This window comes from Plecotus auritus (assembly GCF_963455305.1).
Source record: "Plecotus auritus genome assembly, chromosome: 4".
NCBI lineage: Eukaryota > Metazoa > Chordata > Mammalia > Chiroptera > Vespertilionidae > Plecotus > Plecotus auritus.
The window spans coordinates 19,400,693-19,423,618 of record NC_137775.1 but is presented as its reverse complement, the minus strand read 5'-3'; the positions used below and the strand labels follow the sequence as shown (position 1 = coordinate 19,423,618).

Sequence of the window (22,926 nt, the reverse complement as noted above, 5' to 3'; positions counted from 1 at the left end):
ATTATTGGCATTGGTAAAATTATTCTATTAAAATATTCTATATACTCCTGGAAAATTTTAGTAACAAAAAGTTAACTGAGCCCAGCTGGTGTGGCTCAGTGGTTGAGCATCAACCCATGAACCAGGAGGTCATGGTTTGATTCTCAGTCAGGGCACATGCCTGGTGAGAGGATGTACAGGAGGCAGCTGATTGATGATTCTCCCTCATCACTGATGTTTCTGTCTCTCTCTGCCTCTGCCTTCCTTTCTGAAATTAATTATATATATATATATATATTATATGTTATATATTATATATATATGCACACACACACTGAGGGGCCAGATTATTATGATCTCTGAACACATAATAATCTGGCCACTCAGTGTATATCCTATATAATAAAAGGCTAATATGCAAATTGTCCCCTCAACCAGGAGTTCGACCAGCAGGCAGGCCGGCCAACCACCCGTGTCCCCTCCCCCTGGCCAGGCTGGCCGGCCCCCACCCATGCACGAATTCATGCACCGGGCCTCCATTATATATATATCCTATTTAATAAAAGAGTAATATGCAAATTAACCATCACTCCGCTACATCCACTAGCCACACCCAGCAGCCAATCAGGAGCGAATATGCAAATAAACCCAACCAAGATGGCTACGGCCACAGAGAGCAGGAGGGAGGCTTGGGTTTCCCCGGCAATGGAGGAAGCCAAGCTTTCCACCTGCCCTTGCCGGCCTAGGCCTCCACTCAGGGCTACAAAGTTTCAATTGTAGAAGATAAATAAATCCCAGATCCCAGGGCCTCTGCTTGGGTCGCCGGGGGGCATGGCCGGCCTGCAAACCACCACAGGGCCCTCGCCCAGGCCGCCCCATGCCCCAAGGGAACCCCCACCCTGATCCGGGACACCCTTCAGGGCAAACCAGCTGGCCCCCACCCGTGCACCAGGCCTCTATCCTATCTAATAAAAGAGTAATATGCAGATTGACCATCATTTCAACACACAAGATGGCTGCCCCCATGTGGTCAAGGATCCTGCCCCCATGTGGACACAAGATGGTCACCACAAGATGGCCAGCAGGGGAGGGCAGTTGGGAGGAACCAGGCCTGCAAGGGAGGGCAGTTGGGAGGGACCAGGTCTCCAAGGGAGGGCAGTTGTGGGTGATCAGGCCAGCAGGGGAGGGCAGTTAGGGGTGACCAAGCCGGCAGAGGAGGGAAGTTGGGGGCGACCAGGCCTATAGGGAAAGGCAGTTGGGAGGGACCCAGGCCTGCAGGGGAGAGCAGTTGCGGGGGACCAGGGCTGCAGGGGAGGGCAGTTAGGGGTGACCAGGCCTGCAGGGGAGGGCAGTTGGGTAGGACCAGGCCTGCAGGGGAGGGCAGTTAGGGGTGACCAGGCCTGCAGGGGAGGGCAGTTAGGGGTGACCAGGCCTGCAGCGGAGGGCAGTTAGGGGCAAACAGACTGGCAGGGAAGCAGTTAGGCATCAATCAGGCTGGCAGGGGAGTGGTTAGGGAGTTTTTAGGCTGGCAAGCAGTAGCGGTTAGGGGCAATAAGGAAGGCAGGCAGGCGAGCAGTTGGGAGCCAGCAGTCCTGGATTGTGAGAGGGATGTCCGACTGCCCGTTTAGGCCCGATCCCACTGGGATCGGGCCTAAACGGGCAGTCGGACATCCCTCGAGGGGTCCCAGATTGTAGAGGGTGCAGGCTGGGCTGAGGGACACCCCCCCCCCCCCGTGCACAAATTTCGTGCACCGGGCCTCTAGTATACACACACACACTGAGTGGCCAGATTATTATGCATTCAGAGATCATAATAATCTGGCCACTCAGTGTATATCCTATATAATAAAAAGCTAATATGCAAATTGTCCCCTCAACCAGGAGTTCGACCAGCAGGCAGGCCGGCCAACCACCCGTCTCCCCTCCCCTTGGCCAGGCTGGCCAGACCCCACCCATGCACGAATTCATGCACCGGGCCTCCATTATATACACACACACACACACACACACACACACACACACACACACTGAGTGGCCAGATTATTATGCATTCAGAGATCATAATAATCTGGCCACTCAGTGTATATATAAAATTAGCTAGGGGAAAGAGGAATCTACACGCTCTTCAGAATCTGGTGTGAAGTTCAAAAGTTTACTTGAATAGGGGTTTGGCAGAAAATAGTGCAATCCTTCCATCCATTCAGCCATTCATCTGTCTACCACCTTATCTACCCTTCCATCCATATTAAGAATTTCTAATGTTGATCTATGAAGGCAGGACTTTTAAGATATTTCCACTGAAGTGCTGTTTAATGGAAAATTATTTGAATAATTCCCTCATAATTAATATTAGTTTAACTTCAAATTTCCAATAAATTTTATATTTTTATAGCACCGTTACTTAAAAATAAGTTAAACTATCTAACTGTTTCTTTAAATCCTCAAGTAAATCGATGCTTGAGGAAGGTAAATCATGTTTATCCTAGATCTTGTATATGCAGGTGCATTCTTCCACAGATCCCAGAGGTTTGCTTACCTCAGTTTGAAAAACATGTGTATAAGGGAAAAATAGACAATAAAACTATTATTTCTTATACATATTATAAGCATATGTTGTAGTAATATAGAGAAAATAAAGTGTTTGTAGGTTGTATGCATTTAGGTCTTTTCAGAAAGGGAAGGTTTTTTTTTTTTTTCTGTAATGTTCAGCTTGGTGAAAATTTTCAGACATTATTAGCCCTAAATGCAGCCCATCATTTTCCTTGATATGTATCTAACCAAAGAAGTTAGAAATGCTATGGTCATTTGGGAATTTAATTTTAATCAAGATAGGGCCTTTCTTATCTATTTTATCTTTATTTCACTATAAGATAAATGACAGAGAAGAACGTAAAATATTGTTGAAAGTAAATTTTCCTGAAAATATAGATGTACCATCTCTCTAACAGCTTGATTTAATAGTTAACCCATTGAGGATTTGAAAGCATTTTTGTTCCCCCAACTTTTCTATCTTTTGCCTATCTTATTAGGAAGCTTGAATTCAGCAGTGTAACTATATTATAAACTTGGAGAAATTATTAAATGTATTTCCCACAGTTAACTAAAAAAAAAAAATTGGAATGAATATGAGGTAATTATTTCTCCAAGTACCTTGCACTTGCTAGATCTAAAATACATGGGATTCCCCCCTATTTTAGAAACATTATAATGTCGAGTTGAATATTCCTTGCTTTTTAAATTAAACTGAGTACTGAACTATATATAATTATAGATGCACCTTTCTCTCTTCGTGTTTTGCAATAACCCAAACTGAAAGAATTTTACTTTTGCAGGTTATAGTAACCAAAGAAAGTTTAGTAATGATACTTCTTAAGAAAACATAACTCTATTTTAAAGGGAACAAACAACTTTAGGGCAATATGTTCCTTCATGAGCTTTGTTTTCCTATACAGTGCCCAATGATCCACTTGTGCCGACTGCTGTGTTAGGTGAGGCCCTAATTCTTTTATCATCATTTTTGCATGGATCACACCTCCTTGCATGGGTTATAACTTTGTCAACCGAGTAATTATTCACAGTGCAGAAAGCAACTTGATTTAAAATATATAGTCATCACCTTATCAAAGAGAACAACTGTGGTAAATCCCATCAGATGTAGTGGATTTCACATTAGTAAGGTGTTTTTGTTTTTTTTTTAAATATATTTTATTGATTTTTTTACAGAGAGGAAGGAAGAGGGATAGAGAGTTAGAAACATCGATGAGAGAGAAACATCGATCAGCTGCCTCTTGCACACCTCCTACTGGGGATGTGCCCGCAACCAAGTTACGTGCCCTTGACCGGAATCGAACCTGGGACTTTTCAGTCCACAGGCTGACGCTCTATCCACTGAGCCAAACCGGTTTTGGCAAGGTGTGTTTTTCTAAAGCAACATACTCACTAATTTTTGGTTCCATTAGATTTGCAGCAAAAGTACAGTGGCGCTTAATGTAAGACTTATGTTTATTTATGCAGGTTAGTAGAATGAACCAAAATGCACAGGGACCGGTGCTCCCGGAATAATTTCTTTATATGTGAAAATCTATCTGATGGGAAGGGGCTTTCTAAATCCTCCTAATTTCATAGTTACTATATAACATCTAAGACAACTGGTATTGTGAGGGATAAATAAGTCCTTTTCAGATGTAAAATTACATTAATTTTTAATTTAATTACAGATTTAAGAATAGAATGAATTTCATTTCCATTTGTATTCTATTCCTTGACTGATTTCACATGAATGATTCATGACCATCTTGCTTATAATGTTCACAAGTTATATATTATTTCTTAACCCAGTGTTTCTAATATTTAAGATTTACTCAAAGAAATGTAGAAATTACCAGAAAAATGTGTCTTAAACATTACCCGTTTTCATATTTTATATTTAAATTTCTTGTGAACATAAACTTTAGCTTACATTTCATGCATGTTTTATTATGCATATATTCAGCATTCAGTTACCTTTTCATAATATTTTGGAACAGTTCCACTAATGCAGTTAAGTAAAATACACCTCTTTTTCACTAAAATATTTAAAGTCATAATTTTGTAATGTAAAGAATATATATCATAAAAGAATCCTGAAGTCAGTGCTCTCTGTTGCTGATTGCACTCTCCCTTGAATGTCCACACCAATAATGGCAGGGAAGTGAACTGAGGAATTTGTCCCAAGGGGTAGCCTGACCATCAGGGAGAAGTCAGGAATCTTGATCATTGTGAAGGCACCAGGTGCCTTTGAAAATGTCATCTTTGTGGAGCACTTTAGAAGGCTGTCAACATCAAATTAATAAGTAAAATTCAATTAAAATATTAACAACTCACTGGAAAAATATCAGCTGTCTAGATGTTAAAAAGTGATTACAGTAATATTTTAAGGACATTTAAATTTGGGTCCAAGTCTCAGTCCTCTTGTGGATTCATAATAGAAACTCATGAAAATATTGTAACTTTCATCTTTGCTTCCCCATCTGTAAAAGAGGTAATAATTCCTGCAGTACCTTTTCCACAGTTTTGTAAAAGATAAAATGAGATAATATATGTGAGTTTTTACAAACTATAAAGTTTAAAAGGTTATTGTAATAGCTTTCCCTGTGAAAAGAGATATTTATGTTTAAGGAAGGCTAGAGTTAAAACAATAGAGTCATCAAACCCATTCATATAAACAGCCATTATGCATTTTATTTCACTTTGAAAGTCAGGCTGTTTAATTTAAACATATATATATATATTTGTTGTTTAAAAGCTAACTCCCATTAATCATATCAGATATAAAAATGACTTGTGTTTTTCATCATTCATGGAGTCATGATGTTTACAGTTGTTTTGCATCCAACTGATTTTGTGTTTAGGAAGCAGTTTTGAAATCATTTCAAATATTGCTTGATATTAATATCTACTTGCTGATTTTAAGAGAGCTTAGAAACTTTCCGTATTAATTCGTATATTTGTTCTTTTGTGTTTTACTGCTTCTTTGGGTTAAAGTCCCTATAACTGGTAAGTGTATTGCAAAGAACTCTAGAAAACCTTTCCATCAAAGAAATACTTGAAGTTATTATTCTTAAATGTGTAATAAGGATAATGATTAGTACATGTACTCTCCCTACTAGTCACATTATGAGGTGGTTTAATGAGGCGGAAATGTTTGGAGATTAATAATTCATATGTGATTATTTTAAAGAATGCTGCTCATTGTACTACTGTATTAAAGCTTAATGCAAAACATAAGGCATTTCATACTGGAACGTGGTTACGGAAGATTTAGAATGTGGGTGAATTCTGGGTTTCTCACTGAGCCTTTTACCGTGGCAGTGTTCTGCTGCTCCAGCAGGTCTGATGTGAGCGCCGGGCTGCCCGCAGAGCAGCTGAGGTGATTGCATTCCGCCTCACTGACATTATCTGTCCTCGTCTCCTCCTGAGCTCAGTAGCGCCCAGATCAGTAGATTTTGATTAACTTTACTGGAGAGATGTATATGTTCTCTCTGTCAGTCTATCAATTGTAATATTTTAGCAAAGATAGATCAATTGAGGATATGCACCTAGGTAGAAGAAAATCTCATGAATTATGTTCGCTATAAAATGTTTGTGTCTAGAGGGGTGGGCAAAACCTAACTTAAGGGCATTAATTCAGTTGGGTGGTTAGGTCACAGCAGAATCCACCAGTGGTGTTTTTGATGCATTGTGGTATTTTAGAAGTAAATGAGAAAAAATGCATTCAGCCTGATAAGCGAAAGTAAAGTAAATACAATCAAGCAAAATTATAGAAGCATACAAATCTGATTGTGGGGTTCTTTTGTTTTGTTTTTTCCTTCTCCAGGAAGAAAAAATGTTTATCATGGGGACAACAATTCATTTTTTGCCATATCCTATTTGTAGAGTTGGTGATAGAACAGGCAAATGTACCAGCATTTGAAATATGTTTCACTGTTAATTAAATATTGTTCTCTACAGTATGCATTATCATTAAAAACAAAAGTTCCCCTAAGAGTGTACTTTCTCTTCTGTTAATGAGCATGGCAGTATAATGCTTTTCAAAGTAACACCCCTTAAAACATTTTTTTAAGTGGTAAGTTTAAATGTGATACGTATAAGCATGCTTTTTCTCATTGTAATGATTAGAACTATGGTCATTAAAATAATAATTATTCTTCATAGGTAAAATGTTCTTGTTTTTTTTCTTCCTTGTTATGACAGAAAGATGCTTAAAGTTTCTTTTCATTTTAAGCTATTAACACAATTGGGATGGGGCCTACACTTTACTGTGGGTGGTAAGGGAATCAGCTGGTTTTAACGAATTCAATTATTGAAATGTTTATTGACTGCTTTGCACCAGGAACTAGGAATGAATTTTTGAAAAATGACTCTGTGTCTACCCTATAAGTGTTTAGAGTTTAGTGAATAAAAAAAACAGTAAACAAATTATTAAAAGATAAAATACATGAATGTAGAAAAAGAGGCCATGAGAATGTAAAGCAGGAGCTGTGAAGCCCAGCCTGGGTGGTCCAGGGAAGAGTTTCAGAGGAAGTACCTACTACTTATTTTGCCCAGAGACATAGGCTAGTTTCTTTCAGACGGTAGCCAGAAGAGTCCAAATATATTAGCAATAGAAGCAACAACAATAATAATAAACCAAGTGGGTAGAGATTGCATATAAATACACAGGGGACCTGGCCGGCAGACATAAAGGGTTCAGAGATGATTCTGTAGAATGCCCTCATTTTCCAGTCTGGGGTGCCATGGGAGAAGCCCCAAGTGGTTGGGCATAGTAAGGCCACAAGGGCAGAAGAGCAGCCACGTGGGGATGGGTTGCCTACGGGGAGGTTGGCTTATGGCTGAGAAGGAGACTTTATTTTAATCAACAATGAAAACACCTCTCCAATTGACTTGATTTTCTGTTCCCACTCTATACTGCTATGATTGCAGATACAGAGAAAAGGGAGAACCCAGCAGAATCTCCCACTACACTTTTTAAAAGTGGACTAGATGTCTCTCTACACCTCAGAGCATCCTTTGCCTTGTTGAAATAAGCATATGTACTCTGACCTCGTACCTTGAGCTGAAGTGAAAGGCTTTGTCTTTATGGGGATGCTGCCCTAGGCCTCTACTCTATTTCTTTCCCTTCCTCCTGTTACCAGAAAGATCTTGAGATCTTAAAAATCTGTGCATTGATATATATTAAACAAGATAACTTTGTCTTCTTTTTAATGTTCTTGAATCTGAAAAATGCCAGATGAGAACCACAGTGCTACAGCAGAGTCCAGTCGTCTTCTTGATGTGCCACGCTACCTCTGTGAGGGGACAGAATCCCCTTACCAGACGGGACAGCTGCACCCAGCCATCAGGGTGGCCGATTTACTGCAGCACATTAATCTCATGAAGACATCCGACAGCTATGGGTTCAAAGAGGAATACGAGGTGAAAGTTTCTGTATTATGTTAAATGTTATTTCTAACTATTATACTCGGGGAAATTTAACAAATTCCCTCCCCTTAACATAACACAGAGTCGAATACTCTCTAGACACTAATCCTGTGTTTGCATGAAAAATCAAGTGTGTAGAAAGATACCGTGGGTTCCATTGTATCATTACAGGTTCTGTCATTCAAATGACTCAGTCAGTAGGTACTTCTCTGCCTCTTCGTTTGTTGACCCTCTGTTGAGAAATGGGATGAAGCTCTGTGTTCTACATGTACTACTTGTCATTCTCAGTTTTGTTTTGAGCATTATTTTGGAGTGTAGCTGAGAAGAAAAAACAGAGCACTACAAATCCAAATGTTCAGAAGCCAAAAGAAGGATATGAGAAGTTCTTCTTCCTTGTTTCCCTTTCCTGCTCAAACAAAAATACCAGTAATTAAACTACAAGAGAAGTGATTTAAATTAATCATTACAATACATAGCAAAAAGGAAACAGTTCCTTTGCCACCTTTGCCTACTGGGAAATATCAGTATGATGTGGAGAAGGAAGATCTTCCACCACCATACACACACCACCACACATGCATCACCATACATACACCACAATACACATACCAGCATACATGTATCACCATACATGCACCACCATACGTACACCACACATGCACCACCACACGTGCACCACCATACGTGTACCACCATACGTTACCACCATACATGCACCTCCTTGCTTGTACCACCAAACATGCACATTTAAAGTGAAAGAATTCAAGCACTAATTTTCTTTGCATTCAAAATGCATTCAACTTCATGAAGAATTCTCTAAACGCTACATTATATTTATAGATTATTACTTGTAAAACTTAGGAGTTGTATTCACTTTGGGAGTGAATACAATTATCTTTGAATTTCAAAAGTTGGTTTTAGATGTATGCCGGAAACACTATGCCGTGGTAACGAAATAGTGCAAGGAATTATAATATGCTGCCAGCACTGGTTCTTTTTGTTCATTTCCTTGTATTCCTGTGTACCTCACTTCAAAGACCGTTGACTCTTTGAAGACCCCATTTCCTGTGTTGAGCAAAGTTAAAGCTTTTCTGCAAAAAGGAAAGCTATACCCATATTTTAAATTGCTACATATGGCAATTAAACCAATCAACAAATTCATCTGTTCCAAAATTCTTGGAGATGGTGACTTTTTTAAATTTTCATATGGTCTCTTGTAGAGACTCCGTGCTTTTCATGATCTTCAAAGAAACTGAAATGTGGTGTATAGCACATGATTTAATGAATAATTGTGGGGGAAACAAGTGTGTTTTTGTTCCTGTTATAAATGCTAAAGGAAGCACACTTGAAAGATAACTCATTAAAAGTAATTTTGAAGTTTTTGATACTTTGTCTACCTCCTTCTCACAAAGTTATAGCAATCTTAAATTTGAAATAATTTTAAAGCCTTTTTCCCCCCTAAAGTTGTTTCTTGTCCTTCATTTGAACTTAGTCCAATCCAAGATGAACAATCCAAGATGAATCCAGCAAATAAGCTTTGTTCTGAAATGGAACTTGTTTACTACTGTAGGACTTCCTGCCTAAGAAAGTGGCTATTACTATTTTGGTCTTCACAACAGATAAACCTGATACATGAAAAGGAATTAAATTCAGTCTGCTTGTTAATTTTTTTTTTCTAGAGCTTCTTTGAAGGACAGTCAGCATCTTGGGATGTAGCAAAAAAAGACCAAAATAGAGCAAAAAACCGATATGGAAACATTATAGCATGTAAGTCCTCATAGAATTCTTGGTGAATGTAAATATTGTGGGTAGAAGATAAATAGTAAGTTGCAACTCCTCTTTATGTGGTTTTAAATTTTAAGAGAATCCCAGGGTCTGATACATCGGTTTATAAAGCAATCTACTTAATATTCAAACGGCATTGGCTATTGGCAGTAACTCTGAAATTGTCATCATCCTCATTAATTAAATTGTTTCATATTCTTCACACTGTAGATATAGTTCTATGTGATTATAATGTTTGCACATACAATGGGATGTTACAAAATAACTGAGAATATCAGACTATGAAAAGAAAGGTCTTCAATGGACACAGACACTGGGGCGGTGGGGGCTTGCCTGGGGTGGGAATGGTAGGGGGATGGAGGTCAGTTGGGGAAAAAGGAGACATGTAAAACTTTAGACAATAAAAAAAGACACTCATAAAAGGAAAAAAAAGAAAGGTCTTTTCAGTGATAAATTACTGCTATACCTCCAAACTTATTCAAGGTGGGAGTGGTCTTCTTTCTACATACCTTTATTCCTTCCTTGGAGCCTGTAAGAATTCCAGTTGCTCCCTGTTATTTGTCCTTAGGGACTTCCTCCTCCTCAACTCTTCAATGTGTGTGCATGGGTAAATAAATTAATTATCATGTGAAACTTCAGCAGCAATGAGGAAAGTTAACATCATGTAGCATGTAACTAGCTATTTATTTACTTTGAGTACTCTATTACCAATGTAAATTATTTTAAAGATTCTTATGAATGCATCAGAATTTAATCTTGACTCTCAAGAAATAGGAAGTTGAGAGCAGAGTTCAAAATTCACAGCTTATTTCTGCGGCTCATTTGCTGTAAAGTACAGACAGAAGGATCCCACCCATTTAAAATTATACCTAGGAAGCAAAATTAGGAATCAAGGCAAATTTATTTCCTTAGACAAGTCCATGACTCACATGATGATTCATTATACATTAATTATCATGTCCCCTAAAAGCTTCCTAATTATGAAGATGTTAGTCACTAAAGCTTTATTAACAGAAGGTTATAACCGTGATAAGTAATAAGCTCATTAAAGTTCTTGTATTTCTCCAAATGACTGGTGTTTAAGGAAATGTAGATACTATATTATGGGTAAGCTCTTATCAACCATTGAATTATTCCAAGTCTCTGCCAGTGGCATTGTCTCAAGACAAGGGGAATATTTCATAGCTTTTATTTTATTATTTACAAATTTTAGACGACCACTCCAGAGTAATTTTGCAACCTGTCGAGGATGATCCTTCTTCAGATTACATTAATGCCAACTATATAGATGTAAGTATTTTTATAGCTCAGTATGCCCAATTTGTTAGCTTATAGATGTGAATCCTTTTGCTTGTTATAACCTATAAAGTGATTGCTAGCTTTTAAAAATAAAGAACAAACTGTACACTTTTTTCCTTGTTCTGCGTCCTAGTACTTACTGACGTTGTTGTGCTTTCTTTCACACCTGACTTTGGTTTGGGCTGTAGATTTGGCTGTACAGGGATGTAAGTACCACTATATGTAAATAACAGTATCCTATTATGAATATTTAATGTAACTACTCTTAATTACAGTTACTACTAATGCTTACTACTAGTTCTCTCTGCATGCTTCACGTAACTAGCTCATACAGTTTATCTATGTCCATTTCTTTGTAATTCCTTTACATGTGCAAAGATCTGTTTTAGCTCCTTCCCTTTTCTGTGTTTAGAAAAACAGGACCATTTTGAGCTCTTGGCAATTTATTATGTACCTGAGTTTTATTTGTTGGCTTTTATTCTTACCCTTCCCCAAACATGTGAGAAGCTGGATAGTATGATGTGTTAGTGTTTCTGAAATTTTACTTTTTACATTTGACTTCTGATGTGAATAATGGATAGGGAGACTATTGTGTGGTGTGTGGTATTGGATTGTGAAGTATTAAAATTACTTAGGCAAAGTAGTTACTAAATTGCATTTATAAAGTACACATATCACACATATATATATTGAATCATACAAATAAAAAAGTTTGTTGTAATCATACATTTCACTGTTAAATTTTAGTTAAAAAACATATCTACATGTAAATTCTCTCTTCAATGGAAAATAAATTTTCTAATAAAAGATAAAATATTGTTGAGGAGGCAATACATTATATTACATGTAAGAAGAACAGCCTCTTCACTTATACTTCCTGGTTCAAAATCACACTGGAAATCATGGGAATACTATTTCATCTCTCAGCCTCAGTTTCCTCATCTTCACAGTGGAGGTAATGATAGTACTAATCTTATTTGTTGTGAGAATTAAATGAAGCAATGCATATTGAGCACTTAGCACAATGCTTAGCACATGTGAAGTACTTATTAAAATAAACCAGCTATTTAAAAAAATAATTTACCTAGGTGTGCTGAAATTAATCAGTTCAAAATATAGTTATTTTATGAAGTGTCATTATTTATATTTTTAACTAATAAATTTTATAAATTATAGTCTCAATATATTCATTAAATTTTTGATCCTCGTTTTATTCTCATTCAATATGTAAAATGTATTAGACATCTTAACATGGAAAACTTTTGGTCTACTCATTAAAATTAACATTTCTCTGACAAATGTGTGCTTCTTCTTACCTATATAATTTAACCTTGGTGTTCTACCAAGGCATATACACTGGAGCCTTAGCATAATGCTACTTTATGGTTCATATATAAAAAGTGTGTCCTAAGACTATTTTTGCCTCCTATTTCTGTTAAGACCCCAGTGTATTTTGGCTAATCATTATACAATATCATAATTTTCCCTCTCCTATTAATTTGTTATGCTTAAAAGATGTCTCCTGCAATTGGTAAATTTTTTCATAAAAAGCAGGAGATAAAATACTTATAAAGCTTGAAACAAATTTTTCATAAAACGCTGTGCTATGTGGGTATATTAAGGAATAAAAACTTCCAATTTGCAACAGTATACTGCCAACCTATTAAGTTTTAGATAGGAGATCTTCGTTTATATGCATGTATATCTGTATTGAGTCATCCACACCAAAATGTGGATAAATTGTACCACAGGCTTTTTATTAAATCACTCTGGTAAATACACAACAAATTCAAAGCGTAGCCTATTATACCATTAACATATTTGCTACTCGGGGTCTATTGCAATTTAATTAATAGTAACTACCAAACTATTCCTTCTCAGGAATAATTTCTTTATTGAAACAATATTAGATCTTTAACCACACAGAGTTCTTGGCACATTAAAAAGAGAGAAAAAAATACTAAACTTCATTGTTCAAGACAAGTATACTTTAAAACTCTTCGTTTCTCTGTACGTGTATGTACCTATAATTATGTGTGAGTAAGTTATTATCAGCACACATAAATGGTTTTGGCAGATTCATGAATATGTTATAGAGTAGGAATATTCTGTATGAAATCTCAGCAGGATTTTGATTTTATGCACACATGCATTGTCCAGCTCTAACATTGGAATGTTCTCTTATTTTTTTATGGTTCTAATATGTCGTTGTCCATTTGTAATGCAGTGTGTTGTACCTTTGGATGATAAAGTGAGAACTGGTATTTTTTAACACAATTTTTCCAGGAATGAATGATTAAAGCTTAACATGAAGGCATAAACATTTTAGTGAAACCAAACAAAATCTATGAGGTTATTCCCTAAGAAACAAATCTCGATTATGCAATATATATTCTAATCAGAGCCCTTAAAATATTTATTTTTTAATCTTACCTTTCAGATAACCTAGGTTTGAGAAGTGAACTATGAGTTCACTACTCATTTCTGGACTTTTTACTATAACTTAATCTTAACAGGTGGTTGTCTTCATCTTTTTATGCCTTCATTCTTTTTATTCTGATACTGATGTAAAATTATGACTAATTTGTTCTCCTATTTTAGGGCTACCAGAGACCAAGCCACTACATTGCAACTCAAGGTAAAACTTTGCCTTTTTAAGTGTTATACCAAAACAAACTTACTTATTCATCCATAGGGTATTTTTTGCAATTTTACCTACATTGGCTGAAGAAAAATAACACTGCTCTTTATTCATTTGTATAATACAAGTTGTTTTATCTGTATAAAACATATATAAACTTTGATTTATTTTTTTATTGCAAGTGAAAGAAAAGCTGCTAGTAGTTTTTGTGATTTGGTTCTTGGTATCCTGATGTCCCAGAGCTCTAGTCAGTAGTGCTGGGCAAAGGAATTTTTTACTTTTGATGAAAGCAAGGGAAGTCTCATCTCATTTAAGGTGCCCATTTCCTTGTAGCAGTCTGTCAGCCTGGAATGTAATAGTACCCAAGACCAATATTTTTATAATGAGATGTTAGACTATCTTCCAGCAGGTTTTTTTTTTTTTACAAGTTAAGACTGAGACAAAACAAAGGGCTAAAGGGACCTTTGTCAGGTTTATTCTTTGTTGGAAAATAAGAAAAAAAGTAGAGAAAACTTGTTACAGTGGCACAGTGGGGAGTAAAAGTATTCTAACATCAAACAAAAACACCTTCAGTCTCTCCAAATTGAGCACTGGTCATTAGGAGAGAAACTTGCACATCTATTGTATAAAAGAGAAAAGTTACATTGCTCTTTGACAGAAGGTATGTTTTTTAATTGTTTTCACATATATTGGAGTAATTGAGTTTAATTATGTATAAACCTTTTAAAGCTGGAAAACTCATTTATGGTGAACATTATTCCAGTTCACGGTAATGAGTAAAGCCCAGGAGGAGCTGTCACAGTTTGCAGATGATACTGTATGTATGAAGTTTCTTCATTAACCGTAAACATGCACTGTGTATAAACGTTGTGCATATATGTAACTGGTCATATGTACTGTTTGGTTGATAGTAGCATAGTCCTGTTTTCACAGGTATTTGAAGATGCATTAAAGTAACTTGGATATAAATATCATAGAAACGAGGGATAGCTTCTGCACTGGAAGTTATAGAAAGCAAATCTAAAAACAAACTTGTATAGGCCTGTGTTTTTGCCCTTAGCATGATTGTAGATGGCAACTGAATTTTAAATACTTTCAGTGACATTTTCTTCTAAATTTATTACTGATTGCAAATTTTCTCTGATAACATAATATTCAAATTAATTCTTTAATAGGCCCAGTTCATGAGACAGTGTATGATTTCTGGAGAATGATCTGGCAAGAACAGTCTGCCTGCATTGTGATGGTTACAAATTTAGTTGAGGTTGGCCGGGTAAGAAAAATGTATATATTTGTTTTGTGGTGTGTGTGTGTGTTTGTTGTTTTTTGGCATAAAACATGAGTATAACTTGAATAGCAAAACATAGTAAATTTAACATATACTATCATTTGATTTCTTAAAAAATTACAGGCATAGCATATCAAATTAGTACTCCCCTAAGCGAACCTTTGATGGCTGAGAAATTACTGGATTTCTCAATTAGTAATAAAATAAGCTTTGATTATATACTAAAATCTAATTGCATTATTAGGCTTGTATATTTTTATGAGATTGCATAAAGTCTATTTAATGTGAAACATTCTTGTCTCATTTATAGATTTTTTAAAGCTGTATTTTAACTGTAAGGTGAAGAGTAATCACTGAAATTAAATTATCTTGGTTCATGTATTAGGTATTCAGGTTCACCTACATCTTTTTTTTGTCATTTAGGTTAAGTGCTATAAGTATTGGCCTGATGATACTGAAGTTTACGGTGACTTCAAAGTAACCTGTGTAGAAATGGAACCACTTGCTGAATATGTAGTTAGGACTTTCACCCTGGAAAGGGTAAGTACTCTAAAGTTCTATTTTAAAAAAATATGTATACTGAAACTTAAATTTTCTCTTAAAATTTCTGTCAAGATATGTTTTAATGATTCTACAAATCCATTCATTTTATTCATTTATTTTGCAAATATTTATTTGAGAACATACCGTGTGCGAGGCATGTTTATAAACCTGGGGACACATTAATTCCTGCTCTTGTGGGAGCTTATGATCTGTTAAGGGATACAAGCAATAAACAGTAATAAATAATCAAATACATCATATATTATGAAAAGTACTACAGAGAAAAATAATTTGGGAATGGAAGTAGAGAATATTGCTGAGGTAGGAGAAGGATGATGAGTAAAGGACTCATTGAGAAAATGACATATAAATAAAGGCCTGTGTGAAATGGGGGAGGGAGGGATTTAACTACTATATCCCGAGTTAACCCAAGGAAGAATATTTCTGATGGAGGGAAGATTCGTTTCATAGACCCTGAGGCATGAGTATCACTGTCACAATGAGAAACAGCCAGGAGTCGAGGGTGTTCAGAGATGAGAAAGAAATATGAGATGAAGTCATAGAAATCACAGAGCCAAATAAGTGAAACCTTGTGAACCATTAGGATTTTAGCTTGTATTAAAAGAAGGTTGGGTGCCATTGAAGGGTTATTAGCCCAGGAGTAACATGATCTGACTTTTATTTTTAACTAGTGGCCCGGTGCACGAAATTCGTGCACGCGGGGTGGGGGGGGGGTCCCTCAGCCTGGCCTTCACCCTCTCCAATCTGGGATCCCTCTCACAATCCAGAACCACTGGCTCCTAAGCGCTCACCTGCCTGCCTGATGCCCCTAACTGCTCTCCCCTCCTGGCCTGATCCCCCCTAACTGCTCTCCCCTGCTGGCCTGATCCCCCTAACTGCTCTCCCCTCCTTGTCTGATCCCCCTCACTACCTATCTGCTCTCCCCTCCTGGCCTAAACCCCCTAACTGCCTATGTGCTCTCCCTTCTTCTCTGTGCCTTCAGAGCCCAGCGCAGGAGTGCTGAGAGCTCTCCACCGAGGCCCCACCCCCATCCTGATGCTCCCCACTGGGCCAGGCAGCTCCGGGGACCTGCACGCACTTCTGCGGGGGCGGGGGTGGTACCACAGGCCTGTGTGTGCATTCCACCGCCGGGGCCTCCATGGCCCATCCTGATATCCCCCCCCCCCTTCCAGGCTGGGCAACACTGTAGCCCATCCTGATGCACCCCCTCCGGGCCGGGCGACGCTGCTGGCCTGCACGCACTTCTGCCGGGGGGCGGGGGGGGGCTGCCGCGGCCCATCCTGACACCCCTCCCCCCTGGGCTGGGCAACACCACAGCCCATCCTGACGCACCCCCTCCGGGCCGGGTGATGCTGCTGGCCTGCACGCACTTCTGCTGGGGGTGCTGCCGTGGCCCATCCTGACACCCCCTCCAGGCTGGGCAGCGCTGCAAGCCTCTACCAGGGGGGCCACCCCTGGTGGCAGCCTCATGTCCTGGTGGTGTAAGTCCCCAGCCCCGGCCCCACGCACCAGCTCCTGCCTGTTGACCAGTTCTGACTGGGACACTGTTAGGACAATTAGCATATTACCTCTTTATATATATAGGTAGGATCAGAAAGACTAAAGCAGAGTGGCCAGTGTAAGGACAATGAAGTGGGATGTAGAAGCAATGAATTACATTGCTGCAGATACCATTGTTGCATATATGCCTTTGTACATCTACAGAGCTTTAAAATATTGGTGTCATTTGACCAAGAATTTTCCTTTCATGAATCTATCATAAGGAGTGTATTTAAAATACAATAACTTTGTTTATAGTCTTGGAATATTATAGATGGCTATAAATGTCCAGCAATAGAAAGATAGCTACATTATTATACAATTATGATCTATAAATAGCATTTGTTTGCAAATGATATTTGTAAGTATTTTACCAACATTAAAAATAATTAGAGGAAGTATTAAATGAAAAGTAGCATTATACAGAACAACATATACACTCATATTCTAGCAAAAAATAACTTCCTAAATTTGACCCAAAAAGAGTTCGAAACCTGAACAGATGATTGAAGAAAATAAGTAATTGTTAAAATTTACCACTAAAATTGCACTATGATTTCATAGTTGAGGTTTCTTTAATCTTTGGAGAATTGCTAATGCCTATCTATATTAATCAAACTAATTAGGCTACAGAAAAACTGTTATGAACAGCTATATTTTTGAAAGCTTGCATAACTGTGATAACAGAACCAGATGAAGAAGGGCTTCTCTCTGTGTCTTTTTTTTTTTAATCTCAATCTCTCTCCCTCTGTCAAGTGTGCATGCACACACATTGCAAATCAATTACATTCAAGAACATGCTGTAAAAAAACTTCAAAACAAAATATTTAAAATTTGAATACCGAAGTAAATTAAGAAAAGATCATAACATGATCCATCGTGATATTTTTCTAAGAATACAAAGATGTTACATCTGTGGTAGGATATTTCATTATGTCAGTGCTTTAAAGGAACAAAATCATGTGATTTTATTAATAAACATTGTAGTGCACTTATTTTGATTTAAACGTTTATAATACTGTAATTATATTAGGAAAACAAGGAGAGTCTCTAAACACGATAAAGGTGATTCAACAATAACTAGCAGCATGGGTGTTAAGAAGTGAAAATTAAAGGAATTTCAGTTATAATTAGGAATGTGATGTGGATAATCATTCTCACTGGTATTCAACATCTATCAAATGATACAAGACAAAAGGAATAAACTGCATTACTATTAGAAGAAACAAAATTATTTTTAAATAAAATTATTTTGTACCAAGAAAACTAGAAATAATATTTTTAAATGGAATTAATAATCATTTATTTAGGTGACTAATTCAAGATAATTACCCATAAATTCTAGCTTTTATGTTAATAATAAAAAGTGAATAGACATTAAAAAATATGTTATTAAAATTTACTAAAAAGAACAAGGTCCTTGTAGCAACTCCAGGAAGAGGATTAATGTAGAGAAGGTGAATCAATATCTAAAATCAGGTCTTAGAACAATTTATGACCTTTCTCACTAGAGTTGACTTTGAAAGGAATAATGAAAGGGGCTTTTCCATTTGTATAACTCCATGGTGATGTTTATTATTGTTGCTATTATAATTACTTGTTGAGCCCTGCTTTCTGCAGGGTCTTGTACTAGGAATTGGAATTAAAAAGAATATGACATGACCACTGGCTTCCAAGGTTTGGGTGATATTGGTGCACATAGGATAGAATCTAAAAATAAACTTTCTTAATTTGTTTCATTTATTTCATGCCATTTTTCTACCTATTCTGTCTGAACAACTGAGATTGAGATTTCACAGATAAGCTCACAATAGAGTTGGAATTGTATAGGTTATAGTGGTTTTTTGGTTTTTTTTTAGTTTTGGTTTTTTTGCTATAAATGTGGGTTCTAAAAAATAAATTCTGCAGCACTTCATCTGTGCTTTCTAACCGGTGCTACCACAATCTACAGGCTTCTTCTAACAAAAAAGAAGGGAAAGCTTTGAAATGTGCATTTAAAGGTTTCTCTTAAATTAACCCAGTAGGAGGCCCAACAATGGATGCTTCGCCTCTTTCATTTTGTATTTTTGTTACTATATATAAATAATACTCTGTATGCTGAATTATTTCACAGAGTTAAGAAAAATAGGGTGCCCAAAGAATAGTTTAGCTGTCTGTATATTTTTATAAACCAATCTAGAGTAGCACTGTCCTGGAAAATCTCTACATGCTACGCTTCAAAACCATTTTCAACATGGATAAGCAAGGCATTACAATCTCTTTGTGAGGTGTGAGAAGGTAGAAAGTTGCTTTTATAAACTACTTGAGTACTCAGTGCTTTGGGTCAATAGGGCAGCGTTTTTGCTTTTCCATTTCTTTCTTTTCCCCTAATTTTATGTGTTGTTATTCCCAGGAAGGAAGAAACTGTCAGAGTAAATAAAATTTACCCAGACTTATAAAACCAAGCAAGACTTCTAATTTTCTTTCTTTGGCAGTTGTCTGACAATAAATGTAAGCTCCTGGGCCATGTCAGGCCAGCATCCTTTCTCAGAAAAAGCATGATCCTGGTACATTTTTCATTGTCAATCTGGTCTAGTACTCATGACTGTGTTTTATGACTTTATTTGGGGCCATCTGAAAACATTGCTTTCCATGTTTGCACAGAGGGGATACAATGAGATTCGGGAAGTTAAGCAGTTCCATTTCACCGGCTGGCCTGACCATGGAGTGCCCTACCATGCAACAGGGCTGCTTTCCTTTATCCGGCGAGTCAAGTTCTCCAACCCTCCCAGTGCTGGCCCCATCGTAGTGCATTGCAGGTGAGTGGTGGTCCAAATGGCATGGACTGTGTACAGCCAGCTTTTTTAAAAGTATCAAGATAAGGCTTGAAGCACAAAAACGAATGCATGCTTACAAAGTTCCCGCTTGCATGTACTACAGATAAGGTAAAATAGCAAGGAAATAAAAGCCATAAGGAGGATATAAAATAGAAATTTAAGGAATAAATACAGTCAGCCTAATGTGTATAGTGCTGTCCACAATTATGAGTGTAGAAATTGCTTTTTAGTGGCAACATCTGTGTTTTGGGGTTCTTTTATTGCTTTTGCAAATCCCATATTGTATAGAATGGCAGGTTGAGATAGAGATTTCTTGCCAACTTAGTAAATTCCCAATAGAATCCCAGCTTTTAAAACTAAATTTGAGACATACAAACTTAGTAAATGGCCTAAAATGCAAGAATTTGTGCTATAACACAGCTATTTAAGAATTTTTTTTTAAAAAAAAAAAAACATCCATCAGAGGACCTTGAAAACTACATCAGTGAAATCCAGGAAATATATGCTGGAAAAATGTGAACATTATATCCAGACTTTCTTCTGATTAGAAACTTCTCTTAAAACAAGCACTCTGAGGCACTAAAAGCAAATTACATGGCCTCATTTTGAGATGTGAACAGAAGAATACTGAATCTGAAAGGCTTTTTCTAAATGCTACACACCATTCTCACATACTGTCTCTTCCACACTACCCAATAATTTGTACTTACGCATTTTTTTTCTTTCTGAAAATCCAGCCTATTCAGAATTTAAGTGGTCGTGAATAAAAGGCAGAAAACCCCACAGAGAATAAAATAAAATTCAGCCCCTATGTATCAGATACTATGTACCCTGGAAAATAAACAATCTTAATTCAATCCTCCTAAAGAAATCTGATGTATTCTTCAGTTACTTTTCTGTCTCAAACTCTGGGAACAGTGACTGAGAGACAGTAGGCAAAAAAAGAAAAAAGAGAGAGATAAAGAAAAGAGAAAAATAAAGGAATAGAGATATTCACAGTATCTTTTACTTAAATTCCTTATGAACAGTGAGTTTAAGAGAAGTGACTAAATCTGGACAACAAAGAAATAATGTTAATAGTCTATCCATGCATTTAGAAAATGAAATTAAAGGTTTTCAGTTCAGGGTTGTTTTGACTTATCATAGGGGTTTATTTTCCTGTGAATTATTTGCTTCAAAAGTGCTCCAAGATTCTTAGATACTCTCTTGAAGCAGAAGTGTCATTTTTCTACTTAGACTCAGCTATCTCTGAATTTATGGAAAAGAGGAAGCAGACTACAAGGGGAATTCCTCCCCCTCCAAAAAAAATCCCGCTATATCTTGTTTGCTCCATTGACTTCTGTATATAAAATTGGAGAAGCAATCCTAAGGGGCAAAATTATCAACAGTATATTATGATTTCAAGTATTGAATTAAATGCCTTAAGGTAGTGACTATCTTATAGTGATCTGATAAGAATTATACTGTAACAATTCATTTTTATTTTTCCTTCAGTTTTCCATTCAAAAGAGTCTTTCTACTATTGGTCTCCTCCCCATTGATAAGCACCATTTTCCGCCCCCTCACCATTAGCATTTACCCTGCATTGTGGTTTCTCAGATTTCCCATTGAAAGGCTTTGGAATTAAGGTTCCTTGGCCTTGAAATTTACAAGAATCTGTTTGACTAAGAGAGCCAGCAGTCTTGCATTTTGCTAGAAGACCCACAACACATGAGTATTAAAGTCTTTATTTTGGGGTTAAATGTTAAAGTGTAAACCCTTCTGGATCAATTCTATGAATTTGAAATTATGTGTATTTGGTTTTCATAACATGAAGACTACGTAAGAGAGCTATGGCATTTGAACAAAGTATGTACATTACTTTCAATATAATGATTTATAAAAATAATTTGATTCACGAAGTTACGTCATCTGATTTGGAACTCTTATTTCAATCTTCAGTTTATACCAAACTATATATTCTACATGAAGTTTTTTTGTACGTTAGTGTTTATACAATGTGTACAAATTATGTCTTGTGCTCTGTGAAATTACTTTGATTCCACCTATCTGAAAGCCGAAAGGATCTTTATTTAAGGTAGCAGAGATGTGCTCCTGCGATTCTTCAGTTTTGTTTAATTTTTTGCAGTGCTGGTGCTGGACGAACTGGCTGTTACATTGTGATTGATATCATGCTGGACATGGCTGAAAGAGAGGGCGTGGTTGACATCTACAACTGTGTCAAAGCCTTAAGATCTCGTCGTATCAATATGGTCCAGACAGAGGTATGTTGATTGTTGGTTTACCTCTAGTGGGTTTCTTTTTTAGACTTTTCCAACATTTTTCAAACAATGCGCCAATGGTTTTTACATAGAATCAATAGTAGCTCATCAAGCTAATATTGATTGGTATTTTTATTAATATTGGTGTTCTTGTTCATATTTCCATGTAGAGAAAGTTCTCTGAATTCTCTTTTTGATGACAGATAAGCTTTATTAAAATGATATGAAGATTTTCATTTTCTTTCTTTTAATAGGAACAGTACATTTTTATTCATGATGCCATTTTAGAAGCCTGCTTATGTGGAGAAACTGCCATACCTGTCTGTGAATTTAAAGCTGCATATTTTGATATGATTAGAATAGATTCTCAGACTAATTCTTCACATCTCAAAGACGAATTCCAGGTATTTGCTATCTCTAGGCCCTCTTTTATGAGCAACTTATTTCAACTTGTTCTGGGCATTATTAATTCTTCTAAGGGAGGTCTTTCAAGTCAAATTTAAAACCTTTGACCCGATTTTAAGTATAATACCTTTCTCTTTCATTATGCATATTGTGCAGTCACTTTTGTATTAATGAGCTTGTATCTGCTGCATCATGAAAAGCAAATGAGTTCAGACTCAGGGAAGAGTATGGGAAAAGATATCATAAAAATTGAATTTAGTGGTATTTTTATATATTTACAACCTTTGTTTTTTTCCATTCTAAAGCATTTTGGCCTTCTGTGTCACTCAAAATGTGAGACCAAACATATTAATAATAATAGCTAAAGTTTGTGCAGAACATTTGTTTCTA

At 36.8% G+C, this 22,926-nt stretch overlaps 1 protein-coding gene across 16 annotated transcripts in view; it reads left to right on the top strand.

The window, feature by feature from the left end:
- PTPRK (protein tyrosine phosphatase receptor type K) overlaps positions 1–22,926 on the top strand; it is a 495,891-nt gene that overhangs the window by 460,209 nt on the left and 12,756 nt on the right. For 5 of the 16 annotated variants that reach the window (XM_080664718.1, XM_080664725.1, XM_080664721.1 and 2 more), the window contains 12 exons: positions 3,432–3,467; positions 5,503–5,514; positions 7,748–7,932; positions 9,618–9,705; positions 10,937–11,013; positions 11,211–11,228; positions 13,624–13,660; positions 14,839–14,936; positions 15,375–15,491; positions 19,698–19,852; positions 21,999–22,134; positions 22,386–22,535. In XM_080664718.1, coding sequence (XP_080520844.1) covers positions 3,432–3,467; positions 5,503–5,514; positions 7,748–7,932; positions 9,618–9,705; positions 10,937–11,013; positions 11,211–11,228; positions 13,624–13,660; positions 14,839–14,936; positions 15,375–15,491; positions 19,698–19,852; positions 21,999–22,134; positions 22,386–22,535 — 1,109 coding nt within the window. Of the gene's footprint in view, positions 1–3,431; positions 3,468–5,502; positions 5,515–6,334; positions 6,508–7,747; positions 7,933–9,617; positions 9,706–10,936; positions 11,014–11,210; positions 11,229–13,623; positions 13,661–14,838; positions 14,937–15,374; positions 15,492–19,697; positions 19,853–21,998; positions 22,135–22,385; positions 22,536–22,926 lie in introns of those variants that run through there. The other 11 variants (XM_080664711.1, XM_080664723.1, XM_080664719.1 and 8 more) reach the window with 6 other exon arrangements.